Source organism: Symphalangus syndactylus, chromosome 2 (genome assembly GCF_028878055.3).
Source record: "Symphalangus syndactylus isolate Jambi chromosome 2, NHGRI_mSymSyn1-v2.1_pri, whole genome shotgun sequence".
Lineage (NCBI taxonomy): Eukaryota > Metazoa > Chordata > Mammalia > Primates > Hylobatidae > Symphalangus > Symphalangus syndactylus.
The window spans coordinates 91,473,037-91,492,803 of record NC_072424.2 but is presented as its reverse complement, the minus strand read 5'-3'; the positions used below and the strand labels follow the sequence as shown (position 1 = coordinate 91,492,803).

At 38.4% G+C, this 19,767-nt stretch overlaps 1 protein-coding gene across 33 annotated transcripts in view; it reads left to right on the top strand.

The window, feature by feature from the left end:
* LOC129472315 (putative uncharacterized protein CCDC28A-AS1) overlaps positions 1-7,346 on the top strand; it is a 38,431-nt gene extending 31,085 nt beyond the window's left edge. For 16 of the 33 annotated variants that reach the window (XR_008653878.2, XR_010116445.1, XR_010116448.1 and 13 more), the window contains 2 exons: positions 83-558; positions 6,823-7,346. Coding sequence is in view for 5 of the 33 variants with exons in the window: in XM_063620192.1 (XP_063476262.1) it covers positions 83-138; positions 6,827-7,041 (271 nt within the window). In the remaining 28 variants the exon portion in view is untranslated. Of the gene's footprint in view, positions 1-82; positions 559-674; positions 1,760-4,338; positions 6,801-6,822 lie in introns of those variants that run through there. The other 17 variants (XR_010116438.1, XR_008653877.2, XR_010116435.1 and 14 more) reach the window with 8 other exon arrangements.
* Positions 7,347-19,767: the final 12,421 nt, after the last annotated feature.

The window sequence follows — 19,767 nt, the reverse complement described above, 5'->3', positions numbered from 1 at the left end:
GATGGGTCTTTAATTTTGAAATGCACAGATTAAGGAGGTTACTAACCACTGAATAGACCACTCTTTTTCTTATCTTACTCAGAATCTACTTGGAGAGAGTCAAACACAGAATCCCTTTGAATTTAATGGCCATTCCAGGTGATTTGAACAGCTAAATAAGAAACAAGTCCTCTTCAATGTACAATCTGCCAAGTATGAGGTCTGAATGACCATCATTATTATGTATTTAATGTGCATAGAAAATCTATCTGCAACCTTCCAGAGTGTACCAGAAGTTTGGAATGTACCTTATTATTGGCTCCATCTCAAACCAGTCATAAATCAAGGAAAATAGCAGTTCCAGGGGAATCATCATAGAGGCTTCTAGGCCCCCACGCTGGGTGAACCTGGTGAGAAAGGGAAGTCTGCTCTCACTGGACACTGGAACTGTTTGTCTCTGTCTCTGCTGTACTTTCCCTGCCTCTATCTCACTTAATAAAGAAATCATCTTTGCTTGATAACTAAAACAACCAATAAGGCTGAGAAAGGGCAAAACCCACATCTGGATTTAAATACAAGGTAAGAAATATTTTTCTCTTTGGAATATCCCACTCACTTTGGGAAAGTGATTTCATGTGATGTATTATTCAAGACTCTCATCAGCAAATATTTTCTGAATGTATACTATATTCCAGGTATTGGGCCAGCTGCTGGGGATTAAACTTTGAACAAAACAGATAGAATCTATGTCCTCATGGGAGTGGCTAATGGGAGAGTCAGAACAAAAAATAGCTGAGGATAATCCAGCAAATGATTTGGTGAATGCTATCAAAGAGAGAATACACATGCTCTGGAAACACCAAGGAGGTACCTAATACCTAACCTGTAGCTGGGGGTCTGGAAAGGGCTTCTCGGAAGAGGCGGACACTAAAATGAAGAATAAGCATAAGTTAAGACAAAGCTGGGGTGGGGTCAGAAAGAGTGTGATAGGCCAATGCAGCAGCATGAGCCAAGACTCAAAAATAAGAGAGAGCGTGGCACATTTGATGTAGGAAAGACATTTAGATGGGATAGAAAGAAGGCTAGTGTTGGGGCTGAATGAGGTTGCATAAAAGTTTGTAAGCCAAGTTAAGGAACTGATCAAATTTATATTTTAGAATGATCACTCTGACCACAGCATTACATGACCTGAAGGGGTTAAATCCATACATCTGTAGAGAGACCCGTTAGAACAGGACTGCAGTAATATGGTGAGAGACACTGGTGCCTAACTAGCCTGGTGATCATAGAGATAAAGGGATATATGGGAGAGGTAGAGCTGACAGCCATTGATAACTGGTGGTTAGCCAGGTCAAGGGGAAAGTGTCTGCTTTAGGTAATTGGCTTGATGATAATCTCATTTTCAAAGATCAGGAACACAGGCCTGAGAGTACATTTGGAGAGGAAGATGATTCGGGTTTGCGTCATGTAGGGTTTGAGGTGTCTACGGGACACTATATGCAGAAGTCCAGTAGGCAATTTGTTCTGTGGGCCTAGCACTCAGAGGAGAGTGCTAGTCTAAAGACAGAAAATTGGCAGTCACCAGTGTGTAGATGGTAATGGATGGTATGATCTGGGTGATTGCTGAGGCAGGAACATGGGCACATTGCTGAGGAGTGCAACGGCTAAGAAGATGGGACACAGCAGGAACCTGCAAAGGAGCCCAGAAAACAAGAAATAGGGAGAAAGCTATGGATCCGTAGAATCACAGAATTGAAGACAAACAATGTGAAACTAAGTACAGGCCCATTTACTAATATATATATATACATTATATATATCGGCCTCCCAAAGTGCTGGGGTTACAGGCATAAGCCACTGCACCTGGCCCTGCCAAGTCTGACTCATAAAAAAAGTTAGCATCCATCCCATTTTCTCCAAAAACTTATGTAAACTATTCTATCCACTTTCCTCACAATTCATTCACTCTTGTCAGAGCACTATTCCCAAGGCATAGTTTGGGAAATATGGGTGTCACACTGACACTTTCTTCTACATTGGAGATAGAGTCAGAGGCAACCTCTGTATATATATATATAATTTTTTATTTATTTTTATTTTATTTTATTTATTTTTGAGACAGAGTCTCCGTCTGTGACCCAGGCTGGAGTGCGGTGGTATGATCCTGGCTCACCACAACCTCTGCCTCCCAGGTTCAAGCAATTCTCCTGCCTCAGCTTCCCAAGTAGCTGGGATTACAGGCATGCACCACCACACCTGGCTAATGTTTTGTATTTTTAGTAGAGACAGAGTTTTGCTATGTTGGCCAGGCTGGTCTCGAACTCCTGACTCACGTGATCTGCCCACCTCAGCCTCCCAAACTGCTGGGATTACAGGTGTGAGCCACCATGCCTGGCCTCATATATTTTACTATAACAAATCAGTGTAGGCCAAAAGAAGTTAGAAATTGAAGCTAATGGAAATAAAGAATAGGCTTTCCTGTTAGTATCTATAGGGGTGTGTGTGTGTGTGTGTGTGTGTGTGTGTGTGTGTTACTTAGGGAAAGAAACAGGGAACTTGGAGAATATAATATTTATGTTCCTTTAGCTTAGGCATATATGGTATATTTAGTCACTTAATAAATTTTTTATTTAGAAATTATGTATGGAGCATTTTTCCTAGGCCAGTGGGGGATTAAACAAGAAATATAAGAAGTATCTGCCCTCTGGAAGCTTGTAATCCAGTTAGGGGTATCACAAGTGCACAGCATTCACCAGTAGCAGAGAAGCAAGAGCTTACACTGAGAATAAAGTACACAAGAATTTAGAGGACGCCAATGTTGATTTTCACCAAGAGTATGGGACAGAGAGACAAGACATAGGGTTGGGCATCTAGTTCTGTGCACTGACTAGAATTTTGCAAGTTTAGGAGTGTTCGAAAACTACAAGGAAGATAGAATCTTGGTCTTATTCTCCAACATGCCCTATGCCCTTTCTTGAACTCACCAGGGTAATGCTGCATCTTTTCAGAAATGCCTCTGGCTTCTCAAAGCAACATTTATCCTGGAGAGGAACAATTAGTCTTTGTCTTTCATTAGTAAAAGATTTAACGGCTCAGAAGGAAAAGCTAGTGGTGACTTTTCAATCACCCCTTCTACCTCCCAGGTTTTTCTGAGAAGTCCCCAAATTTCTTGTGGGAGAACACGCAATATATTTAGCAACAAGTTCCTCTTTGCCCTGAAGTATGCCAGAAACAAACTTTGAAAGCTCATGGAAAATACAGAGAACTTGTGGGTTTTGTTACTTGGCAACTGAGATCTGAGCTGTTAAAATAAGACATTTGCATTATTTTTTAATTCTAAAAATGCAGTGCATGTTATTTTCTTTTCTAGAGGGGTAACATAAAATTACTGTAGCTTGATTGTTTCAAAATCTCACACTTATTAGGCTTGCTTTCCTGTTCTGTTGCGTTGTGATCACACAGAGTGGATACCTCCTGGACTGCAGGTAAAGCAGCAAGTCTAGCTAGAGTTCCCAGAAACGTCACTAGAGAGCCAAGCAAACATCCAGAGAATCAGAATAATTTTTATCAGGGAATTAGGAAAACTCCCTTGCATATAGTGGAGGTGGAAGAGAAACCTGGAGAGACAGATCAGAGGAGTGACATCAGGCTGCAATGGTAGGAGGGACTCTTGCACCTGCTCCACTCCTGCTCCACTCCTACCTTCCCTCTTGCTGCTTGTCCCCACCTCCTTAGCTGCTGCCCCTTCACTTCTGAGGTTGCCTCTGACTCTATCTCCAATGTAGAAGAAAGTGTCAGTGTGATACCCATATTTCCCAAACTACGCCTTGGGAATAGCACTCTGACAAGAGTGAATGAATTGTGAGGAAAGTGGATAGAATAGTTTACATAAGTTTTTGGAGAAAATGGGATGGAGGCTAGCTTTTTTTATGAGTCAGACTTGGCAGGGCCAGGTGCAGTGGCTTATGCCTGTAACCCCAGCACTTTGGGAGGCCGAGGCGGGTGGATCACCTGAGGTCAGGGGATTGAGGCCAGCCTGGCCAACATGGTGAAACCCCGTCTCTACCAAAAATACAAAAATTAGCTGGGCATGGTGGCGGGCACCTGTAGTCCCAGCTACTTGGGAGGCTGAGGCAGGAGAATTGCCTGAACCTGGAAGGCAGAGATTGTTGTGAGCTGAGACCATGCCACTGCATTCCAGCCTGGGTGGCAGAGCAAGACTCTGTCTCAAAAAAAAAAAGAAGAAAATGAATCAGACTTGGCAGAATGATTGATTTTGGGTCACCTGAAACTCAAATGTGTATGTATTAGGTGTTTTTGGCACTTCTGGACCCAACAGTGCATCTTATTCCATCCCAGGGTTGTTATACAAGGTCTGGGCTCCTGCAGTCACTTTGCACATCAATGAGTCCACAGGAGGGAAGCTCCTGGGATAAAATGTTCTCGCTAATCCCAGCCACCAGCTAACTGCAACGTTATGGTGTGGTGGGGGCCCATTCATCAGAGTTTAGAAAGCGAAGAAGCTGAATAATGACATTGGAATTTTGGTAATATAAGCTCAACAAGGAAATGTTGTATTCTGCCTTTACTGAGTACATAATAAAAAGTGTTTTCTTCTAAATTACCTTACGATGATCCTACAGCAAATTCAAGAGGATGTACTTTTACGATATTGACACTTAGGCTAGAACGTAAGCTTTATTGGTTATGTTCACTGACACAGCTGCAAGAATGGTTTTTGAAACATGATGGGTTGGAAATAAATATTTGTCAAATAAATGGCTTAACTGAGTATACTATGTATATAGATACTATAAAATTGAGTTATTTTTCTGATATTTTATGAGGTTCAATTCTCACTCAAGTAAATGGACTATTTTTCTTTTTTTTTTTTTATTATACTTTAGGGTTTTAGGGTACATGTGCACAATGTGCAGGTTTGTTACATATGTATCCATGTGCCATGTTGATTTCCTGCACCCATTAACTCGTCATTTAGCATTAGGTGTATCTCCTAATGCTGTCCCTCCCCCCTCCCCCCACCCCACAACAGTCCCCGGAGCGTGATGTTCCCCTTCCTGTGTCCATGAGTTCTCATTGTTCAATTCCCACCTATGAGTGAGAACATGCGGTGTTTGGTTTTTTGTCCTTGCGATAGTTTACTGAGAATGATGTTTTCCAGTTTCATCCATGTCCCTACAAAGGACACGAACTCATCATTTTTTATGGCTGCATAGTATTCCATGGTGTGTATGTGCCACATTTTCTTAATCCAGTCTATCGTTGTTGGACATTTGGGTTGGTTCCAAGTCTTTGCTATTGTGAATAGTGCCGCAATAAACATACGTGTGCATGTGTCTTTATAGCAGCATGATTTATAGTAAATGGACTATTTTTCTAGATGAAGGTTTCAGATTATGGCCATTTGTAAATCACAAATTCTGCAACATTAGATATGGGTTATAAAGTTTTCTTATCTGTTATCGGTTCAACAAAATGTTTTCTAAGGATTCTTTTCATTTTAAAAGCCAACAGACCTATGAATGTAGGTTATTTCTCAAGCCTCTTTCACTTATAACATTCCATAATTCTTACAAAAACATACAAAAGAAGTACTACTTCTATTGGTTACTTGATACCTTAGGATAAGGTTTTAGAAAATTCTGGAAAAGCAATACCAACTCATCTTTGGTGGTTATCCAGACCATCACCACATATGGGAGAAATGTTCATTGTTGACCTCTGAAAAGCAAATTGCTCAGATGATTCATTAATGAGGAGCTATCATTTATTAATCACCTTCCAGACACTGTGATAGTACTATGCCAGTGGCAGTTATCGTGTAGTTGAGAAGACAGACAAAAACCAGTAACTAATAATTATAAATTGTGGAAAATGATATGAAAGCCCAGGGTCCAGATTACCAGGACAAAAAGTAGCTGGGTTCAGGTAGAAGGTGAGCTATTTTAGATAGGGAGACCAGGGAAGATCTTTCTGAAAAGGTCTCACCTGAAAGATGAGAAGGAACCAGCCATATAAAGAGCAAGGGATAAACATTTCAGGCAGAGGACACAGTGTGAGCAAATGAATCCAATTTCAGAGCTCCTTGCATTTACAGATGAAATGATATGACCCCCAGGATTTGCTTTAAAATAATTCAATGGGAGGCAGGGAGAAGGGTGTATAGGGATATAGATAAACATACAGTGATGACTCTTGAAGCTACATGATGGGTACATAAAAATTTATTATGCTATACTCTCTTCTTGCATATGTTTGTAATTTTTCATAATAAAATATTTTTTAAAAAGCCTTTGGAACTTTATTTGTGGGCATAGTCATCATCTAATTCAGTTAGTAGTTTTAGAAATATTACCCTCTTTCACTACTCACCATCTTAAGAATATCAGAACTGATGTTCTGGGGAGACTAGTACTTGGAACACTGAGAGGGGAACTCAGTAGAATCTATACCCTCATGCAGACTAATCTCTGTTCTAGACATGTATTTGCATACATTTTTATAAAGTGAGAGAAAAAGAGTACTTAACGGAAGTTTGACCAAGGTCAGTTTTTGAAAAAATCAACCAAATATATAAATCAAATAATGAAATATAATGTACATGCAATAAAATTCATATATTTTAAATATTCAAGTTTATGACACTGTAGAACATCACCCAGATCAAGATATAGAATAATTTTGACCTCCCCAGAAAGCTTCCTTAGGCCACTTGTGATTAATTACCTTTCTCCCCTACTTAGGAAGATGCTGATCTGATTTTTATTATTATAGATTAACTCTGCCTTTTTTTTCTTCTTCTTTTTTTGTTCTTTTTTTTAGACAGAGTCTTGCTCTTGTTGCCCAGGCTGGAGTACAATGGTGCGATCTCAGTTCACTGCAACCTCTGCCTCCCGGGTTCAAATGATTCTCCTACCTCAGTCTCCGAGTAGTGGGGATTACAGGCGCCAGCCACCACACCTGGCTAATTTTTATATTTTTAGTAGAGATGGTGTTTCACCACATTGGCTAGGCTGGTCTCGAACTCCTGACCTCAGGTGATCTGCCCCTTGGCCTCCCAAAATGCTGGGATTAACAGGCATGAACCACAGCTCCTGGCTGACTTTGCCTGTTTTACAAGTTCACACAATAAAATCATGCACTGTGCATTTCTTTGTATTGTCTCCTTTCACTCAGCATAATGTCTGTGTGATTCAACCTTGTGGTGATCTGTCATTTTTTTAAAAAAATGATTAAGATATTTTTTTAATGAACATTCCATAATTTGTTTATTCACTTGGTGAACATTGTGTTGATGCCAGGTTTGGGCCATTATGAATAAAGCTGCTTTGAATGTTTATGTACAAGTCTTTTGTGTACACATGTGTTTTTATTTCTCTTGAGTAAACACCTGGGAGTGGGATTGCTGGGTTTTATGCTTAAGTATGTTTTTGACTTTGTCAGAAACTGCTAAACTGCTTTTCAAAGTAGCTGTACCATTTTACACTCTCACCAGCAATGCATGAAAATTCCCGTTTCTCCACATCCTTGGCAACATTTGATATTGCCAATCTTTAATTTTAGTTATTCTAGTGGGTATACAGTAATATCACATTGGTTTTAATTTATATTCCCAAAATGACTAATGTTTAACATCTTGGATATTCACATGTCTTTGTGAAGAGTCTACTAAAATCTTTTGCCCTTTTCAATAAATTGTATTAATTGCCTTCCTATTGAGTTGGAAATGTGTTTTATATATTCTGGATATACTCCTGTATCCGTTAAGGTGTCACAAATATTTTCTTCCAGTCCGCTTTTTCATTAAAAAAAAATTTTTTTTTTTTGAAGACAGCAGAAGGATTTACTTTTGAAAAAGTCCAATTTAAGCACTTTAAAATTTTTAATTAAAAAATTATTTTTAGTGATTTTTCCTTTTTTATCTAAAAAATCTTTGCCTACCACAGGGTCATCATACATGTTCGGATCTATTTCAGAACTTTCTATTCTATTCCACCATCTTGATTGCTATAGCTTCACAGTTAAGTTTTAAAATCAAGTAGTGTAAGTTGTCTTTTTAAACATTGCTTTTCCCCCTTAGATTCTTTTCTTTTTCATGTATAATTTAAAATAATCTTGTGAATTTCTTTAAAAAAAAAAAGCTTGCCAGGATTTTGATTGGGATTACATCAAATCTGTAGATTAATTTGCTAAGAATGGAGGACAATACTGAGTCTTCCAATCCATAAACATAGTATTATCTCCATTTTCCACTTCTTTAAAAATTTCCCTAGCAATGTCTTACAGATTTCTGTGTAAAAGTCTTGCACAATTTTTGTCTAAATTTATTTCTAAATTTGTATGTCTTCTGAGACCTTTGTACATGGCATTCTTTTGAAATTTTATTTTCCAATTTTTAAATTTAGTTTCCAGAGGGTCATTTCTGATTATTATGTTGAGATTATCTAGCACCTTTGCCAACCTAAACCATGTCTCTACCAGTTTCATGAATTATCTATCACAAAAAAGACACGATTAAATTGACTCTATACTGCAGCTGAAAATGGAGGCACCTCAAGCTGAAATCATTTGCATCATACCAATACGATGTGCACAGTGCCTCCCAGACTTTTTGCCATGCCTCTTTTCTTAGATGGAAGAGAAGTGGATAGATGTCACCCTGTTCGTAACACTTCTTGGAAATGGGAAGGGGATACTTTTCACTTCTATGCTGAGAATGTCCCTAGAAGGGAGCATAACCTGAGGATGGTTGGGGGAGAAAAGAAGCAAAATCCTTTGCTCTGATGGCTCAGGGAATGCATACTGAATGTCCTGCGCTGTGTTTTTTTACAACAGTCACGTGCACTAGAGCCCAGTCTGGGCACTTTCTGCTATTTTCCCAGAAATATCTTAATTCTCTAGGTTTAAGACAAAGCTTTGTGACTTAGTAATTGAATAAGTTTGTGTAATTTGTTTGAGGGCACTCAAAATGTTGTTTCATTTTTCTCTTGTAAAATAAATAGGATAATAATCCTTGCTTGGATTACTTTATAGAACTTTTTCTGAGGATTAATGCCAAGACTTGTAAAAGCCCTTTGTAAATAGCAAATCCTTAATTAAACATTAAATATCAATATAGTTGTAACCTTTTTGGAATGGCTATACAGAGAACTTGGTTCCTTTTTTTTTTTTTTAAGGAGGCTGGTACCTTATCTAATAGGTAACTGCAGCTTTTTTTTTTTTTTTATAGGAATAAATGAGAGAAAGGGACATTAATATATATTGAGTATCTGCTGTGTCAGGCACCTTACATATATTGATTGCTTCTTTTAACCTTTACTACAACCACATGAGTCTGTCATAGAGATTCTGAGGTAAGAATCATTATCATTCCTTTGTAAATAAGAAACTAAGGCTCACAGAGACTGAGTAATTTGCTCAAGGTTGCTCAGTTGTTAATTATCTGACTCTAAAACTTTGCATTTCCACGGAACGAATTGTCTAATTGAGAAACTGGTGAGCACTGGAAATGAGCCTGCTAGGGGAACAGAGGGATACCTGAATAGGGAATGCAAGGCAGTTCAGAACTCAAACTCAGGCCACTGGATTTGCTGCCCACTGCTCCTTGTATGATCACCCTTGGGCACCACATCCATGCAGAATCTTCTAAGAGGCAAGGCAGGTCAAAGCTGAAACCACACATCCTAGATTATGATTGAGGTGTTTTTATAGAACTTGTTTATTTACAGCGTCTATACTAAAATTTATTTTTGGAAGCTGTAGTCAAATAATTTTTCTTAAGTGCTGTCACAGGATAGACCAGCAATAGATGCTGTGGAAGAAGTGCATGATGTAGCTCCTGACCTCGAGATGCTTTTCCACTGGATATGAATATAGGACATATCTCCAGGTAGATCATTCAGGATAATGCCCAGTCATCAGCAGGCAGTGCCATATGAATGCATAGCAAGTTATGCTCCAGGAAGCAGAGGAAGCAGAGAGCATGAGGAATGGGCTTCTATGTGTAGCTGGAATCTCACTTGGGCTTTGAATTCATAAATAGGGTTCAAGGAGGAAGCAGGGAGTGTATAGCTCTTGATAGGAAGTGATGGGATGGCGATAGGAATGTATGTTCCTTGTTTGAAGTACCACATGAAGGGCACGTGGCTGTGAAACCAACTTTGCAAAGATGATGACAGTGAGAGAAATCTAGCATGGCTGACTCCATCTTGCTTCTAGCCTCACAGGCTGGCTACTCTCACTCACTCTTGGGTATAGGCCCAGCTAACCATGGGAGTCATTTGATTTATAGTTGAACTTTGAAACAAGAATGGTAAGAGTCTCTCCCTAAAACTGACCCCTTCCTTGTTCAGGAGCTGAAATTGCCTTTGTAAGACTAATGAGAGGCCACAAGATTAGGATTATGGGAGAAGCCTGGATTCTGCTAAAATGTAGGTGTAGTAAATGATAAACAGACATTGATCTCCAGTTGGCTTTTCCATAATCCCTTCCTGCTTCGGGGTCAGGTGGCCAGAGGCACAAGATTTGTGACTTCCACAAATTCTCCTATAGATAACATCACTATTATAGAACTTGAGATTGGTCTTTTGAGATGTTTTTCAGGCTTTTGCATTCTGGCAACTCGCTGGCCCCATGACTCATGACTCAACCTGTCCTGTGGCCCCCACACAGAAGCTAACTCAGTGCACAAGAACCATTTTCCACACCCCTATGTTGTCGTTCCCAACCAATCAGCAGCTCCCATCCCTGAGCTCCCTACCTGCCCAATTATCCATAAAACTCTAGCCTCTGAGTTCTTGGGGAGGCTGATTTGAGCAATTATTCCCATCCTTCCACTCAACTAGCCCTGCCATTATTAAACTCTTTCTCTACTGCAATACATCAGTCTCAGTGAATTGATTTTATCTGTGCAGTGGGCAACAATTAGCCATTGGGTGATTATAGCTGGAGAAGTGCCTACCTTGTGGCAGTTAAACATGAGGTTTGGAGGGAGACTACCTACATCTAACCACCACTGACCACCATTGTCTTCGAGGTTCTGGTCAACTTATTAACCCTCTGTGCGCACATGTGCGTGCGTGCACACACACGCACACATAGACACATTTTCTCATGTGTTAAATGGGGACCATAATGTTGGATCTCCCAGTGTTGCAGGAAGGACTCATTGTAACAGAACATGAAAATATTTAACATGCTGCCTAATGTATAACAAACACCGAATAAAATAACCACTGTTTTCGTTAGTAATGGTCTTAGATACCTAGCTAAGGCAAAAATTTACTCGATTTCCTGTCCATCATCTTTCAAACTGACTTGGGTTTGTAATCATCCTTGCCTCCTTCCCCTCTTTTCAAAGTGTTATTTCCTTTGCAAAGTTAATCCTTTCACTTGATCCTCATTCCGTCACGTATTGTCTTCCTCCTCTCTTTGTGAGTGTCTTGATATTTGGGGTTTTATGTCATATCTTCTTCTGCTATTCATTTATTTAAACATTTTGCTTCGAAGAAAGAGGTAGATAAATATAAATCTTCCTTCCTGTCTCACATACTTACTATTGTAGAGATAGAAAGAATTTTTTCCTTTTCTTAAATTGAGAAAAGACCCTTTGTTTTAAGATTTTTACGCAGATTTTACACAACACAGGATAGGTAGCAGCAAATGACATTATGAGTGCATATATGTACATACAGCTTTTAGCCTGAAAATTTGGAAATCCCAACTCACATTTAGACAATTTCTAAAATGTACGCTCTTCAATTAAACAATATACTCCAAATGGGAAAAGCAACAGAAAAAAAAAAAAAAAGACTCATGAAAATATCAATGCTGGCCGATTGCAGTGGCTCACACCTGTAATTCCAGCACTTTGGGAGGCTGAGGCAAGAGAATTGCCTAAGCCCAGGAGTTTGAGATCAGCCTGGGCAACATGGTGAGATCCTGTCTCTATTTATTTTAAAAAAAAAAAAAAAAATCAGTGCTAAGGAAGATTGCTTGTCTGTATTCAAAATGCCAATCACCACTTTTAAATAGAAAAGAAAAAGGTACATTTTAAAAATGCATATTTTAAAAGTCTTGTCAAATAAATAAGCACAAATGTGTAATTTAAAGTTCTGATGTGAAAGAAGAATTTAGAGCTTTCCTAGCAATAGGAGCTTTGTTAAACAGTCGTGTGGCCAGTGGTGCCTAAGCCCACTGCCATCTCAGCTGCCTGCCAGTGTCACTGAATCTCTGCCATTTCAGACACACGGTAGACGTGGTGTTAACTTAAATGGTGCTCGGGGAAAAAAAAATACACATGTTGTGTATGGAGAAAAGCCCAAGTTCTTCCTCCTTTTTTTTTTTCTTTTTTTTTTTTTTTTAATAAGCTGCCAAATCTTGCTGCTGGTGTTTACATTAACAGAGGAATGTGATATTAATATTTAGCTCACTCTGCAGAAATATGTATTTAAATGGGAGAAATTTCAGCATGCAGGCTCCAGAGAAAGATTTCTGTCTCTCTGTATCTTTTTACACACACACACACACACACACACACGCACGAAGAATGTTTTCCAGCTCACATGGCTAGAAGCCCTCAATGAAATGCAAAGATTAACACATGGCCAGCAGAAGGAGGGGATCTAGCAGAATGGCAGTGTTTACAGCTACAGGGGATGCCCAGTGTGCATGAAGGCTTTGTGAGCCCTGTTGGAGATGGAAGTCCCACATGGACAGCTGCAGCATCAAATAATCCTGGTGACCTAGATTCAGCTATAGATTGTGGACTGCTTTGGCCTGTGCTGCTATCACTACGCCAGTAGCCTGCTTGCAGTTTCATAGGCTGCCGGGCAAACAGCGTTGACCCATTTCACCATGACAACCTAGGTTGCTCTACTAAAGGCTGTGCATAAGGAAATGCTCACTGTTGGCATTTTAAAGATTCCAAAATTAAGTTTACTCAGAGTTTTGAAAATCACGTTTAGAAGACCAAGCTAAAAGCTGATATTTTTTTTTGACAGTGGTAGAAGAGATGAAGAGAAATGTGGAAAAGTTGCTGTTAGCCTTTTCCATGTTCTCAACTCTCAGGAAAACTATTCATTTGATGTTTTACTCAGCCAAGTGTGTTGTAATAAATATGTTACTAACCAAAATAAATTAATAGACAATAAGTAAGCCAAAAGGCTAATGGATTAACTTCTACTGCCATATATATTCTGGTCTATTAAAACAGAATCTACAGAATAAAATAATTTAAAATCTTATGATAAATAAACGGAAGTGTTTAGAGGTGGATTTATTACAGCCTTGGCTCAATCTTGAACTGTACAGAATCAAGTTTCATTGGAGAACTAGAATAGTATGCCCCTTGGGGCAAAAGTGGGTCTGTACTTTGGTAAAGGAATTCTATTTAGTAAGTGCAATTTAGGAAAATCAGGACCTGGTATGGGCATGTGATTACATTAAAATGCGGCCTCTGCTTTTTTGACAAAAACCACAGTGCAGAATTGAAAGCATTTGCAGGTCTTTAAATTGAAATCCATGCATCATTCTCAGCAACACTTTTTTGCTGTTGTTAAATTAGCTCAGGAAGTTAACTCTTAGAATTTCCTGACTGACCCTGTCTATTGCCTACACAGAGAAAGCAAAGTCAAAAGAGGCCAAAGGATTGCTCCACATGACGCACGGTCTATTCTCACTGACAGATTCTGTCCTCGGGCCATAAGGGTCTTTACTTGGGAATGATAAAATCACACAGAGCCTGTACTTTTTGAGGAGATAAGCTGGAAGAGCAGTGTGTTAATCTGTTCCCACGCTGCTAATACAGACATAACCGAGACTGGGTAATTTATAAAGGAAAGAGGTATAATTGACTCACAGTTCAGCATGACTAGGGAGGCCTCAGGAAACTTACAATCACGGTGGAAGTGGAAGCAAACATGTCCTTCTTCACATGACAGCAGCAAGGAGAAGTGCAGAGCAAAGGGGATGAAAAGCCCCTTGTAAAACCATCAGATCTCGTGAGAACTCACTTACTATCACAAGAACAGCATTGAAGTAACTCCCCCCATGATTCAATTACCTCCCACCGAGTCCCTCCCATGACACATGGGGATTATGGGAACTACAATTCAAGATGAGATCTGGGCAGGGCCACATCCAAACCATATCAAGCAGCCATAGCTTGGCATTATGGGAATCAACCCAGTGCAAAGTACGGAAATATAGAAACAATACTAAAGCATATCTTTTAAAAATAAATCAGCCATTCACTCTTTTTTTTCCAGAGATTTCAGAGACTTTTTAATTCTCTCTTACTCAGCATTTTCCTTCAGATCCTAAAATAATTTTTATTCCTTCTGCAATGACTTAGCCTCCTTTCCAGTTCCTTCCTGTCTCAGAGCCTTACAGGAACAATGTCTATCCTGTGTTAAAGAACTGGCTTCCAGTTGGGCACGGTGGCTCATCCCTGTAATCCCAACACTTTGGGAGGCCGAGGAAGGCAGATCACGTGAGGTCGGGAGTTTGAGACCAGCCTGGCCAACATGTTGAAACCCTGTCTCTACTAAAAATACAAAACTTAGCTGGGTGTGGTGCTGCACACCTGTAATCCCATGTACTCTGGAGGCTGAGGCATGAGAATTTCTTGAAGCCGGGAGGCGGAGGTTGCAGTGAGCCGAGATTGCACCACTGCACTCCAGCCTGGGAGACAGACCAAGACTCTGTCTCAAAAAAAAAAGAAAAAGAACTGGCTTCCTTTTGGAGAAGCTTCTAATTATCTTTGCAACTGTGTATGCCTGCCACGTTTCACGCTAGAGACAGCTGTGAAGAATTTATTAGATTAACTAAGCATCTAAGCATCTAACACATTGCTGAAAATTAGATCAGGAATTAGAAAACAAATATTTATAAACAGTAGTAGGTATGGAATCAATCATTCAACTCTCAAAACAAAGATAAAAATCAATTATCCAATACACCAGAAAGACAGTAATAGTTTTTCATGGCCAAACGTGGATTTGTAAATAGGATAACCATACATTCTAGTTGACCTGTCTGCCTGTAGACCTGATATAATTATAAATAATGCCCCGTTTTGTATCCTCATTTGCATGATAAATTGCATGGTTTTCCTAATAATATTTTCAGTGCTTGGAACACCTTCCTTTAGTGCCTTTCCACAGTTAAGTTTACTGTGTTTGAATGGCTTTATCAGCAAGAGGGCTACTCTTAAGAAGCTGAGGCAACCATCTCTTGGCAGAAGTTCCACCACTTTCACAGTATGGTTGATGATAAATTTGAACTGATTACTGAGTGAATGAATTAATGAAATCAATAAACATAAAAGTAGAACTATAATAAAAGGAGTGTATCGGGGGCGATGATAGTCAAAGCTGGGAAGTAGGCAAGGTTTAGATTGGTGTCTAGATCTCTCCAGGATAATCTTATATACCTTTCTTTCCTCATTAATATGCTGTCTTCTAAACTTGGCTCTCTTCATCCCACTTCTCCCCTCCCTCCTCTTCCCTTTCCAAGGTTTTGGGTTTTCAAATCCTCCACTAGCACCAACATACATATGACTGATAAAAGCTTTAAAATATGTTTGCTTGCATTTTTGCAATTTGCAATTTTAAAAGGAGCAAAGACTTGAAAAACTAAATGAAACCTTCCTTGGTACAATTTCTGGCATCCATTCATAAAATCACACACTCACCCTCTTCATTTATCCTTCTTCCTGTGTCACCAGGCACTGATGGTACTTGGGTATCCAAGAAGTCAACAGATTGCTCTAGGGGATTCCCTAGTATAAATAACCTGACACACAAGGTAAAAACTGCCTTTTGGTTCTAACTGCTTTTCATTCCTTGGTTTATGAATATGAAACGATGTTATTTATATGCTTCTAAAAATGGCATTTATGGGAAAGCACACATAGAACCAGAGTTTGTATTATTTCATACTTAGAAGACAGGAAATATTTTAGGTCTGTGTAATGTCAGGTCTTTTGATGTAAAAGAACAATGTATCTATGGCATATTTAAGTCATTTCCTTAATTAAATTGGCATTCAACTGGCAGTCTAGTGTTATGATAGTTACTTTTGATTGTGTGAGGAATAAAGCCTTACAGTATCAATAAATTCTGAAGGATTGTTTCCCATATAACATTTTATATATAGGGTAGGGCATTTTATTAGATCATTCAAAATCCTTCCAATGGTTGTGATATGGTCTCCCTTCCACCCTTCAATCACTAATTTACTAACTTTTATGGTTTGCCTTGCCAGGGTATTCAAAGACTCGTGTAAACATTATCTTTGTAAATGCTTTCAGATTTCCAGCTCTGAACTGCTGCATAGCATTAATGGAATTCATTATTCAGACATGTGCTATCTTGTAGACAGAATCATTTTTGTTAATTGATCATGAGTCCATTGATGCTTATAACTACCAGGCATTTAATAATATAAGTTACCAGTCCATTTCTAGAACACTAGAGCATTCACTGATGGTAAAGATTCACTTGCTTTGACCTGCAAAAGCATGGTGTTGGGTTGAGAGTATTTAGTTCTAATGCAGGTAGGATACATGTAAGCATTTATTCTTGATACAAAGTTATCATCTTCCATTTGGAATTTTCATAAGAAATAGTTTATTACATGTTTTGCTTATATTCTATGTTGGTCATTTTACTGACAGATAATTTCTTTTAAAAATTACTTTTTAAAAAAATTATAGCTCTGCATTTATGTTTATTTGTTTCATTAATTCATTCACTCAATGAATATTCAGTTAATGACACCTCCCTCACCTAACAAGGCAATGTGTTAGGTACTGTGCCCTGCAAGATATGACTTCTGCTTTCCATTAAGTTTCAGTCTGGTGGGAGAGCTAAGACTTGTACCTGTACATATAATATTCCAGGCAGTGATGATATGCCATTGCTGTGATGCAGATCCTGTGTTCCAGAAAACTTGAATGGAAGGATTTCAACTATGGTGGGGATAACGTCTGAAGTTGAAGGATAGACTTCATTATGATAAAGATTGAAGGGCAGTGCTATGCAGTGTTGCAGAACCTATAACATGGAGGCTAGAAGGACAGATTGTGATCAGAAAATACTTCAAAATAAATTGTATTTTGTGTTCAACCTTGAAGAGTAGTAGTGCCTGAGACTGAAAGATTCATTAAGAGTCAGATTATTGGGCTAAGGGGTTTGGACTTAATTCCATAGACACTGAACTCAAAGATATTGAGTAGGAGCTTGGCAATTTCTCCGTGCTTTAAAAAAATAGATCTGGAGGGCAATCTGCAGGATAAACCAGAGGAGAGAGGGGCAAGAGAAGGAGGAAGGGAGGAAGGTCAGTTGGGAAGCTATTGCAATACTCAAGGTGTGGTGTGATAAGAATTGGAAATGAGGTGGGAGCAGTATAAATAAAAGGGAGAGAAGATATATTATGTGGAAGTGCTATTTCCCCAGAGAATTAAGTTTGCCTTGATTAGTGAACCAATAAAATTAGTTATGCTTATGCTAAACTTTCCAGGAATGTAACAACTTATTTTGCAGAAATTTTGCCTAAGATTTACCTATGAGTGTTATGAAAAGGACTCAGTCACTGACTTGAAAGACATATGTCAAATGATGTTTATCATAATCTTAAATCCAATATGCTTTCTTTTCCAACCCCCCACTGCCCATGATATTACCTGTCCAATGCTCATCAATCCCTCTGAGACTGATGACTCATTCTTGCTTGAAGATGGGGAAACTGGAGCCCAAAAGTTAAGTATACAAAGTGACACAAAAGCCCTATTCCCATCGCACCAGTTTTCTTTAGCAAGAGACAGGTCAGTACTCCTAACATGGCTACTCATCAGTGAAGTGGTTTAATCAGGGCAAACTTGTGATGACCTGGCTAATTTGGAGGTAATTAAATCTGAGCATATTTGGGGGACAGAGGTTTCTTCCTAACAAAGGATGGTCCTTGATTGCTGAAGCTGGCATGGATAATTTAGGAAATTTAGGAGAATGAGATTGGATTATTGTCATGAATTATATGACAATTTTTTGGTCCAAATTAAGAAAAAAAAAATAGATTTGCTTATTCTTTACTTTGTGTGTGTCCCAATCCACTTGTATTGATTCACCAATGGTAAGAGAAAATCGAGATACTGGACAGAACATAGAGTTCAGTTGAATACAAGGTTTGGCAACATTGCTGAATATACATCCCAGTAAATGACATCAGAAAGCATGATTTAGTTAAACAATTATTATGAAAGTGCATTGGCTGTGCATTATATATTTATGTGTCTACTTGGGAACATAGAACTTTGAATTTTTCATGTGTAAATGATGAGGTAGAAACAAGAAGAGGGAAGGAAGTTAGAGATTTTATCTAAAAGCAGAATTTTCTAAGTATTTATGCTTAAACTATTTTTTCCTTAAATTACTTAAACACTTACTCTTTAGTTGTTTGAAATGAAAATTATCCTTTTAGGGTTCTATTTTATTACTCAGTTTTGTTCGTACAGTGTTGTCCAAGAAGGCTGCACTGTAATGGGCTATGATTTACTTTTCTATCACAAACAAAAGAAGAATTACGGGACTTTGAAAGCTGACATGGGAGAAAAAGGAGGAAAAAAAGAAAATGTTTATACCTCCTCTTTTTGACATGGCTTCTTCAGAAATCGGATACTAAATATCTTCCTGCATCTGGAGGAGGGAAGAAAGAGACTATACAGGCAGTCTGTACATAATGTTGAAATAAAACCCTCTATTGTCTACCAAGACAATAGAACTAGCCTATAATAATGTAGTACAAGTAGAGCATAAATGACATAAGCCAGCAATGCAATCTTTGTTCCAGTGTAATCTTCCATATCAACCATCTACAATCTCCAGAGGTAAGAGAAAGGCCTTTCTTCCATTTCCTATAACTGGTCACCACTTCTCTCTCTCTCTCTCTTTCTCTCTCTCCTTGCTGGTTTTCCTTTGGGATGACTAATCATGTTTGACAGCATAGGAACTGTTCTGAATCTTGGCCCAAACTGTTTGTATGCATGAGAAAAATTAGTTAACTTCATTGTCTGTTTCAAAATTTACAGGAGGTGTTTACTTTGGTGTGAAGAGATATAGGAATACTGAGAAATAAGGTATGGGTGCCCACAGGAAAAGCACTGCTGGGGAAGATTTCATTTCAATTTCTATCAAAAAAGTTAATATCTTTTCATAAAATAGTAGATAAAGACACAAGCCATTACCGAAATAAAATATATATATATTTTATTCATATATATATATTATTCATATATATATTATATTCATATATATATATTATTCATATATATATTATATTCATATATACATATTTTATTCATATATATATTTTATTCATATATATTTTTTTTATTCATATATATATATATATATATATAAGAATAAAGCCAGAAGCACTGACTGGGCACACTGAAGCTGACAACAGATTCACTACTACCTGCTACTATGTGAGGCACTGGTGGGTCCTGCAATGATGAATAAGGCTGGCATACTGATGTCTGAATGGAGATTACATGCATAGTGGGCTTTCTGCTCAAATGCAAAGATGAGCATTTGAGAAATATTGCAACCCTTGGAATGTTTTCTGAGCCTAACTGAATTTGAGCTCCTAACATTGCATGAGTTTGTTCATTACTAATCTTGCTGAAACCTATGACTTTGGGTTACATGCAGAAGTCAAAAATAATAAATTCTCAAGATATGTCATGTCTTTTTACAATAAAATTAA